Below are 20,773 nucleotides of genomic sequence, written 5' to 3'. Positions count from 1 at the left end.
AGCAGTGGTGGAGGTGGTGGTGATCCCTTCACTTCCCCTCCTTTTAGAGCCCCATAGTGCCGTCTTGCCTGGGTCACATCCATCCATCCATCCATCCATCCATCCATCCATCCATCCATCCATCCAAGAAATGTTACAGACATGTGCCAGGCATTATTCTAGGGTCCTATAAATAGTGCATGCCTTTATATCCACTAATGTTTAAAATAAAGAAAAATGAAAAGCACCCATTTAGTAAAAATTTATTAGTGGAAGACATGAATATGCACTCGTTGGAAATTAACATTAGGTTGAAGTGAATGGCCGTGGCTACTAGTGATGCTACACTTTCACTCCAGTATTAAATGTGTAGGTAATTTCTTGTGCCTTTTTTGCCCCTGGTGGCTAAACTTCCCATAAGTTAAACTTTCCCTGTGAGAAACACAAAACCCCTGAAAGCATCCTCTCTCCCATAAGAGAAATTTATAAACTCCAGTGTCTGGCCGAAGGATTAGGAAGCCCTCACCACATAAGAGCCGCCACTATCCTAATGGCTTTTCTGCAAGACCTAAATTTTATTTCCTATGAAGGTATAGCCATCAGGCAATTTCCTTTTCTGAACTCAATGGAAAATATTTTGTTCTTTTCTCTTTCTCTGCAGCATAGTTTCCTACTGGCTTTGTCTCTATTTCTTCCTTTTCCATTGTATACTGCATACTTATCTTCTCTGAAAGTCATTCCATTATTTTTTTCATACATTCATTCATTTTCACTTAACATTTATTGAATGTCCACTAGTGTCAGGAGTTTGCCACTCCTCTCCTTAATCACCGGTAAAAGTACACCATGATATGCTAAATCAAGCCTGAAGTCTTTTTTTTTTTTTTTTTTTTTTAGATTTTTTTTTTCATTTTCCCTTAACTATTCATGGACCGGCATACATGAAGCATTTAGGTACAGCATTCTTTGATGCTAAATTAAATGGGTCAGAAATGCGTGATCCTCTTCCAACTTGGCAGGGAAATGATAACTCCTAGCAAAGGGCTATTACTACCTCAGGTATGGTGCTAAGCACCTTGTTACATCATCTCACTTACCCTAATTCACACAGCAATCCTATTAATAGCCTTATTCTACAGGTGAGGAAATGAAGGCTTAAAGAACCTGTTTCTTTCCTAAAGTTGCAGAACTCTGAAGTAGTGAAGTTACTGTTCAAACTCAGGTCTACATAATTCCATTGTCTATGCTCTAAAATTTTATGCCATGTTGCCTCTCAGCAGCATAAAATATAAAAGGTCTTAATTTGCTACAGATTTCTTTCCAAGCCACATAGACAAACTCCCAACGTTGAACTGATCACATGTTGACGTTTAATCCAGAGTTCCTCACCAGTGGCACTACTGACACTTTGGGCCAGATAATCCCTGGTTGTTGGGGGCTCTTCTGGGCATTGTAGGATAGGGAGCGGCATCCCTGGCTTCTACCCACTGGAGGCCACTAGCACCCTCCTCCCAGGCATAGCAATCAAAAGTGCCTTCAGACATTGCCACTTGTCCCCTGGAGGCAAAATTGTCCCCAGTTGAGAACCACTGTTTTAATCCATTCTTGATCTATGGACACAACTAAAGACAACCTCACATGTGAACTATACAAACATGGAAATAGTTGCACCCTGCACACACATATTTTCTACGAACAATTCTGTAAGATGGTATTACGAAGCATTATCATTTAATTCAGATACAATGTTAAGACATCACTCAAAGCTACAATTTTTGAGGAAATTTAGCTCCCGTAAGAAACAATTATATTTTGCTTGTTTTATAAGAAGACAGTTCCAAAAATGTATTCAAACCAAGAAAAACAGTATCAATTAAATCCTTTATAAGGTTAATTTAACACGTAAAGAATGTTTAGGGAATAATCGACACCATCCAGTTGAAAAGGCTTCCTCCTGACACGATACAACCATTAGCAAGATCGAAAAGTCTCTCAAGATTGAATATAGATGGCAGCGAGATATCAAATGGAACCTGAGAAAAAGCAGAAAGTGTTCATGAAATGCATCATTTCAAACTGTTGGCTGAAGTGAAGTTCTCAAACCTACAAATACCAATTCCATATAACGATTTTATGTGAAAGATATTTAACTCTTGCCTAAGGTAAAATGCAAAGTTTCATTTCTCTGCGCTGCTGAAATGTCACACACTCTCATTTTAGATCCTATTAAGATTCATAGATTAGCCTATAAAACAGCAGATATTTTAGAAATAGAGACTATTTGCATCTCTATAATCACTGTAGATGATTCTAAAGGTAGGACTTTGGCCCTGTTCCTAACAAAACGCTTTCCTCCATTAACAGGCTGCCCATTTGACAAATGTCCCTGTCTTACTGGAGCTTAAGTCCTGCCACAGTGAAGCAAATTATGTTTGGCGCCTACTCTCTCTGAAAGAGGTGCGAGGTTACCTGGAGCAGGCCGAAGACACCTGAACAGATATGAAAGATGGAAAATAAGAGCACTGGTTATTTCATTGAGAGAGAGGTGGGAAGGTGAGAATAATAAACAGGAAGGAACGTTAACATTTCCTGGGGACCTATTCTATGCAGATCTAGATACTTTCGAAGATGAATGAGCAAATGTCTTGTAGAATGACCACAGCGGATTAGATCCTTGTGGGCCTAAATTGTGGCAAGAGATTAGAAGACAAGTTTTATTAATTTCTTGTCAAATTGTTAAACGAACTTTTTCTTCCTAAGGAAACACAGTGAAACTAAAAGTGGAGGCTGATTTTTATTTCTTTTTCTTCACTTTGTTGGATTAAAACACGACCAAAGCATTCCAGTGCTTTCTAAAACTTAAAATAATAAAGAGGCAAAACAATTAATAGTGTCTTCCTTCCTCACTTGATCCTGAGGTACTAGGTATTACCAGTTTGAGGAATATCTTCCCAAAACTTTTAAAGTCCTCTCACAAATGTATTATTCATGTGGGTTTTTCTTTTCCCTTTTTGCTTTCCTTCGTTTCTTGAAATAGGATAACTGGATTTCCATTATTTGCTTTTTCAACTACCAATATGTAAGAGAAATCCCTCCTTAATTCAGGGAGACAGAATAAACTACATGGAGTTTAAGAGTGTGCATTCTGGGGTAAGACTGTTTTGTTCAAATTCAGACTTCACCACATACCAGCTATGTGAGCTTGAGTAAAATACTTGATCTGTTTGAATTTTAATTCCGTCATCCATAAAATTAGAATATTGTTATTACAATTGCTATCACAACATATTCTTGTTACAAGATGGAATGAATTTAAATATATACTCAGATCGGTGCCTAGCACACAATGAACACACAACAAAGGCTACATGTTACTATCCTTGTCGAACACACTCTTTTTTATGGCTACAAAACAATACATGGGATGGTCGTATCCTATTAATCAACCACTAGAGAGGTCATCTCTAGTTTTTGTACATTTGTTTATTCATATACATCCTTGGACATTGATACTCCTATTTCTGCACCACTGATTCCCCACGATGGTTTAGTTTAGTCAAAGGGTGTTCACATTTCACATTTTAACATTTCTTGTCAGATTACTTTTCCGATAGATTATGGCAGTTAACACTTCAATCATAAATACAGAGGTATAGATAACCAATAAACCCAGATCTTTTTGTTGAAAAGATTGTTCTTTCCTCCCTGCACTGCAAAGTCACCTTTGACCTAAACCATGGGACCCAATATGCCTGGATCTCTTTCTGGACACTATTTTGTTCCATCGATCTATATCTATACCCTCTCCAATCCCCCACTGTTATTACAGCTCTTTCGTAAGACTTGACAACTAGAAGTGTAATTCTATTTTTGTTCTTTTGTTCTTTTTTTGTTGTTGTTCTTTTTTTAGATGGTTTTGGCTATTGTAGGTCCTTTGCATTTCTGTGTTAATTCCCTGATGCTACTGTAAATGATAGCTTTTCAAATATTTCATTCATAAATTTTTCCCAAAATATATAGAGATAAAGTTTACATTTACATTCGAAAGCATATAGCGAATTTGCTAAATTCACTTATTCATTCTAAGAGTTTATCTGAAGACTATTTTGGATTTTCTGTCTATAAACAATAAGAATTTTACTCCTTCCTTTCTCATACTTCCACCTTTCTATGTTCTCCCTTTACTTCACTGGCTGAGAATCTTCAAGCTGTGTTAATTAGAAATGGTGACAGGAAGTCATAAACATATGATTAACTTTTTAATTCAGGGAAAAGGGAAAGGTTTATTTAATGAATGGCATTGTAAAAGTGCCTACTACTAAAATTCATTATTTTCTTTACTTATATCCTCTACTATTTTTGTTTAATTTATTCCTAGGCATTTTGTTATTATTGTGAACGTTTTAAAGTTTTAAAAATTTTTGTTTAAAATGATTATTCTTGAGGTGCCTGGCTGGCTCAGATGGTGGAGAATGTGAATCTTGATCTCAAGGTTGTGAGTTTGAACCCATGTTGGGTGTAGAGATTACTTAAAAATAAAATCTTTTTAAAAATGGTTATTCTTAGTAGAAACAAAGTTATTGATTTTTATAACAGCCACTTTATCAGATTCTCTTAATCAAAGAAGACATAGACATGGCCAACAAACACATGAAAAAATGCTCCGCATCACTGGCCATCAGAGAAATACAAATCAAAACCACAATGAGATACCACCTCACCCCAGTGAGAATGGTGAAAATTAACAAGACAGGAAACAACAAATGTTGGAGAGGATGCAGAGAAAGGGGAACCCTCTTGCACTGTTGGTGGGAATGTGAACTGGTACAGCCACTCTGGAAAACTGTGTGGAGGTTCCTCAAAGAGTTAAAAATAGAATTGCCCTACAACCCAGCAGTTGCACTGTTGGGGATTTACCCCAAAGATTCAGATGCAATGAAACGCCGGGACACCTGCACCCCGATGTTTCTAGCAGCGATGTCCACAATAGCCAAACTGTGGAAGGAGCCTCGGTGTCCATCGAAAGATGAATGGATAAAGAAGATGTGGTTTATGTATACAATGGAATATTACTCAGCCATTAGAAACGACAAATACCCACCATTTGCTTCAACATGGTTGGAACTGGAGGGTATTATGCTGAGTGAAGTAAGTCAATCGGAGAAGGTCAAACAGTGTATGTTCTCATTCATTTGGGGAATATAAATAATAGTGAAAGGGAATAGAAGGGAAGGGAGAAGAAATGTGTGGGAAATATCAGAAAGGGAGACAGAACATAAAGACTCCTAACTCTGGAAAATGAACTAACTAGGGGTGGTAGAAGGGAAGGAGGGCGGGGGGTGGGGGTGAATGGGTGACGGGCACTGAGAGGGACACTTGACGGGATGAGCACTGGGTGTTATCCTGTATGTTGGTAAACTGAACACCAATAAAAAATTAATTTATTAAAAAAAAAACAAAAGATGAAAGGATAAGGAAGGTGTGGTCTATGTATACAATGGAATACTACTCAGCCATTAGAAATGATGAATACCCACCATTTGCTTCAACATGGATGGAACTGGAGGGTATTATGCTGAGTGAAATAAGTCAATTGGAAAAGGACAAACATTATATGGTCTCATTCATTTGGGGAATATAAAAATAGTGAAAGGGAATAAAGGGGAAAGGAGAGAAAATGAGTGAAAATATCAGTGAGGCTGACAGAACATGAGAGACTCCTAACTCTGGGAAACAAACAAGGGGTAGTGGAAGGGGAGGTGGGCGAGGGGTTGGGGTGATGGGGTGATGGGCACTGAGGGGGGGCACTTGATGGGATGAGCACTGGGTGATATGCTATATGTTGGCAAATAGAACTCCAATAAAAAATAAAAAAATAAAATAGAAATCTAAGAAGAAAAAAAAGATTCTCTTAATCATTTTAAACCCTTACATTTTCGTTTTGCAGTTATATCATTTACAAATAAATATAACTTCATTATTTGTTAGTATTTATGCTACATATGATTTTGTTCCCTTGCCTGATCGCAGTAGCTAAAAATCTGAAAGTAATATTGATTCCTAGAAGTGCTATGGAGTCCTGTTACTTCTAAAACTGCTACTTAAATTAGGAATAGGAGGAAACCACCTAAACATGTTCTGGGTAATTTATGAAATTTTATTTTATTAAACAGTAAAATTAAAAAGCCACTATCATCAAAAACATGGAGTTCAGTTTTTAAAAATGTTGAGTTAGGTGAAAATGAGAAATTTATCTCATAGTCAGAGTACACCAATGCTGTAAACATTAAGAGAATCTGAATGTGCTTTAGGAAGTCAGAGTTATATCTTTTCCCCAGAGAGTTCAAGATTTTAAAAATTAGAATTTATAAGATCTCAAATAAAATGATACAGTTAAAAGGTAAAACATTTCCTGAGACATGTTTCTTGACTTGTATTTACTCAATCTTGATACCTGAACATTTAAAGTAAGCTCATATAATGTTTTATAATGTGAACACATCCATGAGGCTCAGAGACTTTTTTTAAGATTTATTTATTTATTTGAGGGTGGGAAGGGGCAGAGGGAGAAGGAGAGAATCTCAAGCAGACTCTCCTTTGAGCAGAACCTGACAGGGGGCTTAATCTCACAACCCTGAGATCACGACCTGACCCAATATTGAGTTGGATGCTTAACCCATTGGGCTACCCAGGTGCCCCAGAGGTTCAGAGACTTTCAGTGACTCACCCAAACTCCCTAGGCTAGTACATATCATGTTCCTAACCACTCTGCTGTACCGCCTCTCCGCCCCACTGCCCAACTGTTCTCTGAGCTCCCTCCCACCGTGTGTGGCATCCGTGAAATACCCCTGTTCCCTGCAGCCTCTCCTTCTACTCCTACCTGACTGCAAACTCCTGCTCCTCCTGGGGGCTCTGTGGTGCTATTGACCCTTTCCCAGTTTTGGTATTTGGAAATTTTATGGAAGTTTCTAAGGCTTCCACAGGGAATTTCTCAAGTAAAGTCAAGCTTATGCGAAATTACTGAATTTCTTTTTTTTTTCCTTTTGCCATTCAATAGAGACAGGATTGGCAATCGTATAATTGTGGGGGAGCCTTTTATGTCTTTTGTAAGCAGCCTTGAATCTGAATTGTCTTGGATAAGGTATCAAGGAGTCCCAGTTCCTTTCCATGGATCAAGAAAGGCTTTGTGGAGAGAAAGGAAGAAAACCACCTGGCAGGTAAGCAGACTGTAAATTAGTTCAAACAGGCTATGCTTTAAAGGACAATAGTAAAGAAATATCTATACCCTAAAAACTACAGAACACTTCTGAAAGAAATTGAGGAAGACACAAAGAGATGGAAAAATATTCCATGCTCATGGATTGGCAGAATTAATATTGTAAAAATGTCAATGTTACCCAGGGCAATTTATACGTTTAATGCAATCCCTATCAAAATACCGTGGACTTTCTTCAGAGAGTTAGAACAAATTATTTTAAGATTTGTGTGGAATCAGAAAAGACCCCGAATAGCCAGGGGAATTTTAAAAAAGAAAACCATAGCTGGGGGCATCACAATGCCAGATTTCAGGTTGTACTACAAAGCTGTGGTCATCAAGACAGTGTGGTACTGGCACAAAAACAGACACATAGATCAATGGAACAGAATAGAGAACCCAGAAGTGGACCCTGAAATGTATGGTCATCTAATATTTGATAAAGGAGGAAAGACTATCCATTGGAAGAAAGACAGTCTCTTCAATAAATGGTGCTGGGAAAATTGGACATCCACATGCAGAAGAATGAAACTGGACCACTCTCTTTCACCATACACAAAGATAAACTCAAAATGGATGAGAGATCTAAATGTGAGACAAGAGTCCATCAAAATCATAGAAGAGAACACAGGCAACACCCTCTTTGAACTCGGCCACAGTAACTTCTTGCAAGATACATCCACAAAGGCAAAAGAAACAAAAGCAAAAATGAACTATTGGGACTTCATCAAGATAAGAAGCTTTTGCACAGCAAAGGATACAGTCAACAAAACTAAAAGACAACCTACAGAATGGGAGAAGATATTTGCAAATGACATATCAGATAAAGGGCTAGTTTCCAAAATCTATAAAGAACTTCTTAAACTCAACACCAAAGAAACAAACAATCCAATCATGAAATGGGCAAAAGACATGAAGAGAAATCTCACAGAGGAAGACATGGACATGGCCAACATGCACATGAGAAAATGCTCTGCATCACTTGCCATCAGGGAAATACAAATCAAAACCACAATGAGATACCACCTCACACCCGTGAGAATGGGGAAAATTAACAAGGCAGGAAACAACAAATGTTGGAGAGGATGCGGAGAAAAGGGAACCCTCTTACACTGTTGGTGGGAATGTGAACTGGTGCAGCCACTCTGGAAAACTGTGTGGAGGTTCCTCAAAGAGTTAAAAATAGACCTGCCCTACGACCCAGCAATTGCACTGTTGGGGATTTACCCCAAAGATTCAGATGCAATGAAACGTCGGGACACCTGCACCCCGATGTTTCTATCAGCAATGGCCACAATAGCCAAACTGTGGAAGGAGCCTCGGTGTCCATCGAAAGATGAATGGATAAAGAAGATGTGGTTTATGTATACAATGGAATATTACTCAGCAATTAGAAACGACAAATACCCACCATTTGCTTCAACGTGGATGGAACTGGAGGGTATTATGCTGAGTGAAATAAGTCAATCGGAGAAGGACAAACAGTGTATGTTCTCATTCATTTGGGGAATATGAATAATAGTGAAAGGGAATATAAAGGAAGGGAAAAGAAATGTTGGGAAATATCAGGAAGGGAGACAGAACATAAAGACTCCTAACTCGGGGAAACGAACTAGGGGTGGTGGAAGGGGAGGAGGGCGGGTGTTGGAGGGGAATGGGTGACGGGCACTGAGGTGGACACTTGACGGGATGAGCACTGGGTGTTTTTCTGTATGTTGGTAAATGAACAACAATAAAAATTAATTTAAAATAAATAAATAAATAAAAATAAAAAATAAAAACTTAAAAAAAAAAAAAAAGGACAATAGTAAAGAAATAGTGATAGTTCTGCCTGTCTGGAAAGGATAGAAGTTGGAAATAACAGGAGGAAGGGAAAAGAGGTAATCAAGTTGGGGCACGCTGAAGGGGTTCATTGCCAGGACTTGAGCTTGTCTGGGGGAGCTCTGAAAGTCACTGGACAGTTAAGGCTACTTGCCAATGCTATATTATATAGGAGCTTCTGCATGAAAACTAGATTCTGTCCTAATGAAAGATTTTATTACTTCTGTTCTTTTGTTGCAATAACTTTCTTTGACTGAAAGAGAAGTCCTATTGTCTTCAAAGTATCTCTGGTTTTTCTCAATCCAGTGAGTTTTTGTTGAGCACCTACATTGAGAACTCCGCTTGCTTCTCTCTCAGCACATTGCCAGTTGCCTTTTCATTGATTCTAAGTGTTAATGACCAAGAAGAAAGGGAGAACACCAAATCCACTCCTAGTAATTGGTAAGTGGGTTATGAAAACCTGTGGGCGTAGTGATATGGGTGGATTTAACTTTGTCTCCTTTCAAGAACTTTCAAACACAGAGAGTCAGAGCCATCAGGGGAAGAAAAGGTTTAAAAGCTTCAAGATAGGAAAACAAATGCTTTTTTCATCCAGCATTCTCACATAGAAGTTTCTGTACCATGTTAGAGTTCTGTCTCAATATATCCCCCGAATTTTCGAAGTTAATAATTTATTGGATTTTTTTTTCAGACTGGGGAAAAACATTCATTCCAAAGTAGGAAGGATAATATGATACCAGCTTACTTAAGAATCAATATCATGAATGACTGGTGACCCATCCGATAAAAGTTCCAGATGAGAGGGAACTAGAGATCTATGGTTTCACTTTACTTTATATGATTAAGAGAATCCCTTCAGCAACAGTAACACATATTATCTCCCCAATATAACAAAAATAGCACCCAATCCTTAAGAAGGTGAGAAGGGCTTGTATACAACCCTGCCAGGCCACAGGAAATTTCACATTCTGCTGAGAACAAGATTTTTTTTTTAATTTTTATTTATTTATGATAGTCACAGAGAGAGAGAGAGAGAGAGAGAGAGAGGCAGAGACATAGGCAGAGGGAGAAGCAGGCTCCATGCACTGGGAGCCCGACGTGGGATTCGATCCTGAGTCTCCAGGGTCACGCCCTGGGCCAAAGGCAGGCGCCAAACTGCTGCGCCACCCAGGGATCCCTGCTGAGAACAAGATTATCTTTCTCATTCTAGTTTTGTGTTAATAAAACTTTAAATACGGGATCCCTGGACAGTTAAGGCTCCGTGTCTCATGAATAAATAAATAAAATCTTTTAAAAAAATAAAAAAATAAAACTTTACATATGACAGAAAAAAAGGCTCTTTTTAAAACATAATACGACATCAAAGGGTCATTTTGGTAAGAGTAGAAATTTTTTAAAATTACATTTTAAAGAAATAACAGGATTATAAAGACATCTTGCAGGGAAAAGGAAACTGAGAAACTAAAGATGGGATATGGGAGAGAAAGAATTTATACAGAGAGTTGGTTCAAATGTTATACTATCTAAAAATAGGATTGATTTCTTCTTAAATCATCATCACCACCACTACTATTGTCACTGTCACTGTCCCGGCACTAAGCCTTGGCTGTGCATGGCATTTCCTTGAGCTCCTGAGCAGAGTTCACCTTTTAATAAAGGACACTTCTTGTTCAGACATGTTGTCCCACATGTGCAGGAAACCAAATGTTTCAGTCAGGCCAGAAACTGTTCGGCCTTGTCTCTCCTCTTATATCTAAGCAGATGCCAAAAATGTTTTGAACAATAGCCTCTTTGCCTCTTTATTGGAATACATGAAGAATGCCTCCAAAAGGGAAGATCGATTGAAGGAGACTACATCCACTGGGTGTATGTTTAAAAGTCAATTTTAGGATATGTTCATAGTTTACAGTTGTGATATGATAAAAAATAAGTAATTGATCTTTGTCCCAGCTTCCTGGCATAGAGCTCCTAAAAGAGAGTTTTCCTTTGTTTTTTGTTTTTTTTTTTTTTAGCTTTGTATGCTAACAAGATGACTACGGCAGGGAAGGGGCCTAATAGCTTCAAGATGGAGCTGGTCTCCGGGAAAGCCAGCCATGTGATTGGAGAGATAGAGTTTTCAGCCCTAGGCCCTGATCTCTGGGGAAAGAAAGGAGACTGGAGATTGAGTTTGACCACAGTGGTCAACCATTTAATAAATTGGACCCATGTAATAGAACCTTCATGGAAACCCCATAACCACAGAACTTCTTGGTTGGTGAACACAATGAAGTGCTGGGAGGGTGGAGCTCTCAGAGAGGGCATGGAAGCTCTGCCCCTCTCTCCAGCCCCTATATCTTGCTCTCTGCATGCATCTCTTCTATTTGACTGTTCCTTGGTTGTATCCTTTATAATAAAATAATTGCAAACAAAGCACTTTCCTGAGTTCTGTGACTTAGTCTAGTGAATTATCAGATCTGAAAGGATATCATGGGAACTCTCAAATCTGTAGTCTGCTGAGCAAAAGTGTGGATGGATCGCCTGGGTACTTCATTTGTAACTGGCACCTGAAGTGGATTATACCTTTAATTTGTGTAGTCTGTGCTAACTCTAGGTAGTAGTGTTAGAATTGAATTGAATGGTTAGACACCCAGTTGGTGTCAGCAAATTGCAGAACTGGTTGGTGTCAGGAAAAACCACCTAACAGTCATATCTGGTATTATGTAAATTAGGGACATGTTCAGCTGGTGAGTGTCTTTGGACCTTTGGGGCCTTCTCCTACATTCCCCTCCTCTGTGGCAGCTAGTCTGTGCACATTGCCCTTCGTCCTCCTCCCCAGGCCAAGTGGAGGCACTCCTCGATGAGAAATGATAGGGCTGGCAGTGATATCTCCATTATGGGAATATACACTTTTTATAGGGAGTTATTTAAGAAAACAATCCTGTAATGCCAAAAGAGATCCTTGAGAAAAAAATAAAAGTTTAGGCTGTCCATATCAGGCTTGTTCTAACTGCTTAAGAGTCTAAGGCACACCAAAAAAGAATCTTTGAAATGTGACACCCTATGGTGCAGGAAGAGCAGCTGCTCTCTCCCTCTCTCTCCAGGAAAGTATTTTTCACCATACAGAGAACTAATAAAGGGTCTCAAACAGGGCAAATCCCCTTTAAAATATCAAAAGCTCTAATCAGAACAGAAGGATGAGTTATGCAACCAACAAGGAAGTACATGAGGCATAAAGGCAAGATGCAAGTTCATGGCCAGTGGTTCGGTGCTTCTAATCAGGGCTCTGGGGGAAGAGTTAAAGTTCCTTGGATAAAGGATTTCATGGAAACGCCTGTGTTCAATGTGTTATAAAACTGAACGCCTATTTCTCACTCTCTGTGGAGATGCAAAGTATAAATTCTGATACAGTATTTATATATGATTACATCACTTTACATCATTGCCTTTATTTGCAGAAGATAGTTTGAAAGCTTTACCAAGCTTTTCCTTGTTTTCCTACTCTGAAAAAAAATGTTTTCTAAGAAAGGAAGCCTGCATTTATGGATGATTGCAAATGGGCTGGAGTCTTTGTTTTACAGAGTTTATTTCATCTGTAAATTGACTGTTTACAGATGAAATGGAGGTCAAGAGAAAATGTGATTGAGCTATGCGGTCACATTGTAGAATGTAGTTTTAATCATGATTGGATGACATGCATATGATGTTTTCTCCTTACTTCTCTGTTGGAAAGTAAACTTCAAGCCAGAGTATGCTTCCATTTTCCTTTGGCACTCTTCTAATTCCCATAAACAAGGATTAACTAAGCATCCATGTATTCATCACCAGTTAGGGATTTTATCTTTATTTTTTACCTCACTGCTGAGGTTCCGGTTCCTGGGAGACAGACTCTGAGACGAGACTTTGCTTCCAGGAAGCTTATTAGGAAATACTCTTGGGATCAACATTCATTAGAAAAGGAGAAGACAGCAGGATTAGCAGAGAGAAGATGGGCTGCAGGGCAGTCCTGAGGAAGGGCTCAGCCAACACCATGGAGTTCTGAAGCTGGGCTGACCCTTCAGAGATGCGCGGATTTGTGGTAGGGGGGGTCAGGTCTTTGCACCCCATATCAACCAGTATTTGGATGCAGACCTCCCCTGAGGAAGAGGTCATCTCTTTTCCCTGTGGGCAATTCCTGGAGAGGATTGAGAACTGAAAGCATCAGTCAGCACATTTCCCAGGGCTGGGAAAATGAGCTCTTCAGTCCTGAAAGGGAGATCTGGGTGGCTCAGTGAAGGGGCTGTGACAGGCACAAATATTTAATTCAATGGTCAACTGTAAAACCATTAAACAACTAGCAATATGGCAAAATGCATACTAGTATATAACTAATATAAGCCAAAGGGAGATTTAAAGTAATAACTAAGTAAGTATTCTTATGCCAGATTTCCAGATGCTGCTTTTCTGGGTCATGGCAAAACAAGCTTAATATATTTTCAGTACAACTCCCATTAATCACTTTATTTGATTACCCCAAGGAACAGTCCCCATTCTGGAGTACAAGGAGAAGAATTGGGAAACAAAGAGTAGGAGGAAGATTCAGAAACAGTTTTTTCCCTCAAATAATACCTTTCCAGAAACTTAAATATGAAGAAGTTCAATAATTTCACCTAAGCTTGACTCTACTTGAGAAATTCCATATGGAAGCCCTAGGACCTTCCATAAAATTTCCAAAGTCAAAGCTGGAAAAGGGTTCCAAGTCCCACAGAGCCGGGGGGTGGGGGGTAGGAGACTGCAGTCAGGTGGGAGTAGGGGGAGAGGCTACAGGGAGCAGGGGCTTTCTGGGGTTGCCACACATGGTGGGAGGGAGCTCGGAGGACAGTCAGGCAGTGGGGGTGGGAGGGGGGAGGGCAGCACAGCAGTGGTTAGGAACATGTTCTGAGGTGTAGGTACTCTGACACTCCTTAGCTGAGGGAAGAACCTGGGCAAGTCACTTAAATTTCTCACATGCCATATACAGAAATAACAGTATCCACCTTAACTAGAAACAGAAATCTAAAGTCACATGCTGACCTTTAGAATATATGTGTATATTAATGTCTGATTGCTGCTGTAACAAATTTATGACAAACCTAGTAGCTTACTATAGATCTCCTCTCTTACAGTCCTGGACATAAGAAATCTGAATCCAGTGTCACTGTGCTAACATCAAGGTGTCAGCAGGGCTGGTTCTTTCTAGGAGTGGTAAGGGGGGAATCTGGTTGTTGTTGTTGTTGTTTTTTTTGACTTTGGTAGCTTCTAGAGGCCACCTGTTTTCCTTGATTTGTAGCCTGCCCTGCTTCCATCATCATGTGCCTTCTCCTATTGTCAAATCTCCCTCAGCTTCCCTTTTATAAGATTGACTATATTTAGGGCCCACCTGGATAGGCCAGAATAATCTCCCCATCTCAACAACCTTAACTTAATCATATCTGCAAAGCTCTTTTTGTCATACAAGGTAAATGGTTCTGGGGATTAGGATGTGGATATATCTCTGGGGGAGCCATGATTCAGCCTACCACATGGGTGGTTAAATGATACGGTTGAGTTCACAAGAACATCATATTTATATCCTATCTCCTCAACAAAGTGCTGGTAGCTGGAGTTACTGAATTGTTTCTATTTAAAAATTCGTAGCATTATTTGCAACAACATGGATGGAGCTGGATAGTACAATGCCAAGTGAAGTCAGTCAGAGAAAGACAAATACCGTATAATTTCACTCATATGTGGAATTTAAGAAACAAAACACATGAACAAAGGGGAAAAAAGGGAAAGAGACAAACCAAGTAACAGACTCAACAACAGAGAACTGGTGGTCACCAGGAGGGACTGAAGGGGAGGATGGATGAAATAGGTGATGGGGATTAAAAGTAAATTTATCATGATTAGCAGTGAGTAATGTATAGAATTGTTCAATCACTGTATTGTAAACATGTTATCTATACTGGGATTAAAATTTAAAAGTAAATAAATAAATATTCATGGCATTCCTGTAAAATGCCTATTGTGCCAGAAAGTATTAGTGTCCCCTAAAGTACATACTTGTTCCTCTATGTTCTTGCATATCAGGTTGAAGCCAATATGATATGAACAGAAATTATGACGGTCATTCCATGCTGGCTCTTGGAAATGGTCGCCCTAATTTATGGCCTAAGTGGAGACACTTTTTGAGACTAAAAGGGAAGTATATTAAGCATCTCTCCGAATCAACGGGTATACATTATGAGTGCTGCAGGCAAACTGAGATGTGTGGTTGCCCTACTTGGAAACATCCAGTGCAGTCCTTCAGCTCTCCTCAACTGCACTGGTGAGGCTGGAGGCCACAGCACAGCTACAAGGAGAAGGAGAGTTGTCCCACCTGGACTTTGCACAGGAAGGAAATGAACCTTTATTGCCCTGATATTTGGGGTCTGTGGGCACAGCATAACCCAGCCCATCCTGTCTAAGGCACACAGGTGCTGGCACACTTGTCCTCTCCTATCATGGGGTGTGGTGCCATCAAAGTGAGGGCTTAACTCCACTGAAAGGTAGAGCCTTTGGATCTCAGCAGCAAACTTGTAGGAAGAGATACTTTAAGTGGGTACAGGACGCTGGGCTCCCTCCTGACTGGCTGTGTCCAGGTTGCCTGTGTGCTTTTGACCTGGGACATAGTCATGAAAACCCCAGAGTCTGAGTAATACTTGGCATTTATTTTTAATAACACATTTATTTTTTATTGGTGTTCAATTTGCCAACACACAGAATAACACCCAGTGCTCATCCCATCAAGTGCCCCCCTCAGTGCCCATCACCCATTCACCCCCACCCCTCACCCTCCTCCCCTTCTACCACCCCTAGTTTGTTTCCCAGAGTTAGAAGTCTTCATGTTCTGTCTCCCTTCCTGATATTTCCTACCCATTTCTTCTCCCTTCCCTTCTATTCCCTTTTACTATTATTTATATTCCCCAAATGAATGAGGCCATATAATGTTTGTCCTTCTCCAATTGACTTACTTCAATCAGCATAATACCCTCCAGTTCCATCCACGTTGAAGCAAATGGTGGGTATTTGTCATTTCTAATGGCTGAGTAATATTCCATTGTATACATAAGCCAAATCTTCTTTATCCATTCATCTTTCGATGGACACTGAGGCTCCTTCCAGTTTGGTTATTGTGGACATTGCTGCTATAAACATCGGGGTGCAGGTGTCCTGGCGTTTCACTGCATCTGCATCTTTGGGGTAAATCCCCAGCAGTGCAATTGCTGGGTCGTAGGGCAGGTCTAAGAACAGGCCAATAACCAGGGAGGAAACTGAAGCAGTCATCAAAAACCTCCCAAGACACAAAAGTCCAGGGCCAGATGGCTTCCCAGGAGAATTCTATCAAACGCTTAAAGAAGAAATCATACCTATTCTACTAAAGCTGTTTGGAAAGATAGAAAGAGATGGAGTACTTCCAAATTCGTTCTATGAGGCCAGCATCACCTTAATTCCAAAACCAGACAAAGGCCCCACCAAAAAGGAGAATTATAGACCAATATCCCTGATGAACATGGATGCAAAAATTCTCAACAAGATACTAGCCAATAGGAACCAACAGTACATTGAGAAAATTATTCACCATGACCAAGTAGGATTTATCCCCGGGACACAAGGCTGGTTCAACACTCGTAAAACAATCAATGTGATTCATCATATCAGCAAAAGAAAAACCAAGAACCATATGATCCTCTCAATAGATGCAGAGAAAGCATTTGACAAAATACAGCATCCATTCCTGATCAAAACTCTTCAGAGTGTAGGGATAGAGGGAACTTTCCTCGACATCTTAAAAGCCATCTACGAAAAGCCCACACAAATATCATTCTCAATGGGGAAGCACTAGGAGCCTTTCCCCTAAGATCAGGAACAAGGCAGGGATGTCCACTCTCACCACTGCTATTCAACATAGTACTGGAAGTCCTAGCCTCAGCAATCAGACAACATAAAGACATTAAAGGCATCCAAATTGGCAAAGAAGAAGTCAAACTCTCCCTCTTTGCTGATGACATGATACTCTACATAGAAAATCCAAAAGCCTCCACCCCAAGATGGCTAGAACTCATACAGCAATTTGGCAGCATGGCAGGATACAAAATCAATGCCCAGAAGTCAGTGGCATTTCTATACACTAACAATGAGACTGAAGAAAGAGAAATTAAGGAGCCAATCCCATTTACAATTGCACCCAAAAGCATAAGATACCTAGGAATAAACCTAACCAAAGAGGTAAAGGATCTATACCCTAAAAACTATAGAACACTTCTGAAAGAAATTGAGGAAGACACAAAGAGATGGAAAAATATTCCACGCTCATGGATTGGCAGAATTAATATTGTGAAAATGTCAATGTTACCCAGGGCAATTTACACGTTTAATGCAATCCCTATCAAAATACCATGGACTTTCTTCAGAGAGTTAGAACAAATTATTTTAAGATTTGTGTGGAATCAGAAAAGACCCCGAATAGCCAGGGGAATTTTAAAAAAGAAAACCAGAGCTGGCGGCATCACAATGCCAGATTTCAGGTTGTACTACAAAGCTGTGGTCATCAAGACAGTGTGGCATTTCTTGATAGTGTTTTATGAAGGAGATCACTGGGCTTATAGTCTGGCACCCAAAAACAGGAGAGTCTTAGAACAACGGCTTGAATAAAGAACAAGGAATGAAGTCTGCATTTTGTTTGTGGGGCTTTGTAGCTCAGAAGCAAAGCATGACAGGCTTTGTCAGGAGCTTCCACCAGCAGTGGCCAACTGGAAGCCAGACCTTCCGTGTGTGGAGTGGGAGGAAAAACTGAACACGGGCTTCTTCATTCGTCTGGGTGGACCCTGAGCTGCGGCAAAGCATTCTTACCACGTGGCCAACACTGACTGGCAATTTCCGATAGACAGTCTAACGGAGCTTGCAATTCATGAAGGAATTTCACAAAAATCATTTCACGGGGTGCTTTTTAGAATTTCTAATGTGAGCAATCAACCTCTGTCAATATTAATGAAAGAATGTGCAGAATGAGGCGGGGGGCAAGGACAGACGGGGGAAGAGGAAGGATGGAAGGAAGCGGAGTGGACACTCACCACTGGGCTTCCCAGAATGTCTGTGAGGTGCCAGGTGACTCCACTAGGCACTGTTGGCTAAGGATAATCCTGCAGCCAAATAAAATGTGCCGACATTCATGAGAATTTTTTGGTTCATCAGAAGTGTGGTCTAATTGCTCTAATAGGGAATTACACTGAGTGAAAAAAAATGATAACCCCCAAAGGGTTACATACTGAATGGTTCCTTTTATAGAATGTATTAAAATGACAAAATTATATAACATACCAAATTATAGAAATGGAGAATAGATTAGTAATTGTCAGAAATTAAGGATATCAGTGGGGTGGGTTGTGAAGGGTCTAAAAAGGACAATGAAAGGGGTCCCTGTAGTGACAAAATTGTTCTGTACCCTGACAACTAAAGTCAGCATCCTGGTTGTGATGTCATAGTATTTTTTTGCAAGATGTTACCACTAGGGAGAGCTGAATAAAAGGTACACAGGATCTCTCTAGGTTATTTCATATAATTGCAAGAGAATCTATAATGATCTCAAAAAAAAAGTTTAATTAAAAAGAGGATGGCTAAAGAAAGAATATTAATAATACATCTATTAACTGCCTCTTTACTCTTTTGAAAATGGAGCAAATATTTAGGCCAAAAACCACTAATGAAGGAAGTTTCTAATAGTCAAATGAACAAAGACTCATTTCATATTAGTTAAAGCTGGAGGGGATCCCTGGGTGGCTCAGTGGTTTAGCGCCTGCCTTTGGCCCAGGGTGTGATCCTAGAGTCCTGGGATTGAGTCCCACCTTGGGCTCCCGGCATGAAGCCTGCTTCTCTCTCTGCCTGTGTTTCTGCCTCTCTCTCTCTCCCTGTGTCTCTCATGAATAAATAAATAAAATCTTAAAAAAAAAAATAAAGCTGGAAAAAAATAAAGATGACCACAATGTACCGAATGCTTACCACTGGCGTTATACTGGCACCATGCGGAAAGTGTTGCATGCTTTTTCTAATGTAATTCTCCATGAAGAGAACATAAAGACAAGGAACTGAAGTATAGAGAAGCAAAGTGACTTGCTCACGGTCACACAATCAATAGATGGTGGAATAGAGAATTAAATCATGTTTTTATCCAGTAAGTTATGTTGCTTCTGAGAACTTCAACAGAATCTAATAGACCTGAGGTCTTTAAGGATTAATAACTTGTTCACAAGGGCAAAACTGGACAAGAACCCGTGCCCAGTGCTCTTCCTACCATACTGTGCTCTCACAGATGGTTGAGTAAAGAACATAACGGCATTAGCTGCCTGAGACAGAGGCGGAATCAGAGCAAAAATCTCGAATGGCTAGTGTCCAAAGTATTAACAAGAAAAATGGGTAAATTTAAACCGGTGCCTTCTTTGTGGATTTATTTTAATATAAGAATATTTGTGCAAAGACCTTCCAAAGCTTGCCAATTGATTCAGCTATATGAGGCAGAAGCCAATATCCTCCTAAAATGAAGATATGATCCCACTGTAAGGGTACAGTTTTTTAAATCAAGACAAAATCGTTTAGCAAAATGAATGAAGTAAATGAAACTAGATGTTTACCTCTGTTTTTGGCAAAACGGAAAGCAGTAAACAAATTTGCTAATGATACCCCTGCCTTTCACCTCCTTTAAAGTGACCCAAAGCGACTAAACTTCAGGAAGTCGTCCCTTTGGTTCAGAAATGCAGTTTTATCCTGAATGAAGCCAGGCTTGCTTAATCCAGCTGTACACACTCTTCTTGCCACTTAGACAGTAAATACACAATATCAGGTTCATGATTATATTTTGGTTTAAATTACATCCAAGTATCATTATACCAGCAAATTGCACATCTCACAAAAGTAGGACCCATACTTTGAGCACAGAGAGCACAAAGGCCCTTGGTTCCATGATGAGTGAGAGCGTATTTCACCTTGACACTATTGCTGGCAAATCTCTGGGAGACGAGCATTTTGAAAACGCTATAAACAGCTTAGCCTTTTCTTAGCATTTTGAAGAGCACATTAATAGCCTGGCCTTTTCTTAAGGGCCTTCTTTTTCCCTTAGCCAAATTTGACAGCTAGAAGTGAACAGTGAGAGGATGGAATCAAAGTCAGGGCTATGTTTTAAAAGCAGTGTGGAACTGATGTCATCCGGCATTGTCTTCAAAAGAATATAAGAATATTAAGTGAATGTCTCATGAACTTACACACAAAGGATACTCTTCACTTGAGGACAGAATGATAATGTCTCACAGAAGAAAGATGTAATTCTAGATGCCCATAAAATCTATTCAGACAGCTCTTGGCTGGTACAAAAAAAAAAGAAAAAAGAAAAAAGCAGAATAAGAGGAAGAAAAAGAAAAGAAAATCTGCAACACTCAATCAAAAGAAGTTATAGTTGTAAGTCAAATTAATTTTAAAATACTTAGTACACACCTAACATAGACCATGTGAAACCTTAAGCCCAATGCTGTCAGTGACAGTTTAAAGACAGTATGGTTATGGCCACCATTTGGAAAGTTTTTTTTTAAAAAAGAAACCAAGAAGCATATGGTAATGTAATAAGACTAGCCAAAATAAATTAAATAGTTTAGCATCACCCTCTAGGATTTAACAACCTATTAAAAAAAAAAAGGGAGGTGGAAGCTTTCCTAC

At 39.6% G+C, this 20,773-nt stretch overlaps 1 protein-coding gene across 2 annotated transcripts in view; it reads right to left on the bottom strand.

The window, feature by feature from the left end:
- Positions 1–230: 230 nt before the first annotated feature.
- CFAP54 (cilia and flagella associated protein 54) overlaps positions 231–20,773 on the bottom strand; it is a 302,139-nt gene continuing 281,596 nt past the window's right edge. The window contains exon 68 of one of the 2 annotated variants that reach the window (XM_072724628.1): positions 231–2,012. In XM_072724628.1, the coding sequence (XP_072580729.1) occupies positions 1,893–2,012 (120 nt within the window). In that variant the 3' untranslated portion in view covers positions 231–1,892. The remainder of the gene's footprint in view (positions 2,013–20,773) is intronic. The other variant, XM_026013023.2, reaches the window with a different exon arrangement.

Source organism: Vulpes vulpes, chromosome 10 (genome assembly GCF_048418805.1).
Source record: "Vulpes vulpes isolate BD-2025 chromosome 10, VulVul3, whole genome shotgun sequence".
Classification (NCBI taxonomy): Eukaryota; Metazoa; Chordata; class Mammalia; order Carnivora; family Canidae; genus Vulpes; species Vulpes vulpes.
The sequence above is the reverse complement of the archived record's forward strand: the minus strand, read 5'-3'. Positions and strand labels throughout refer to the sequence as shown.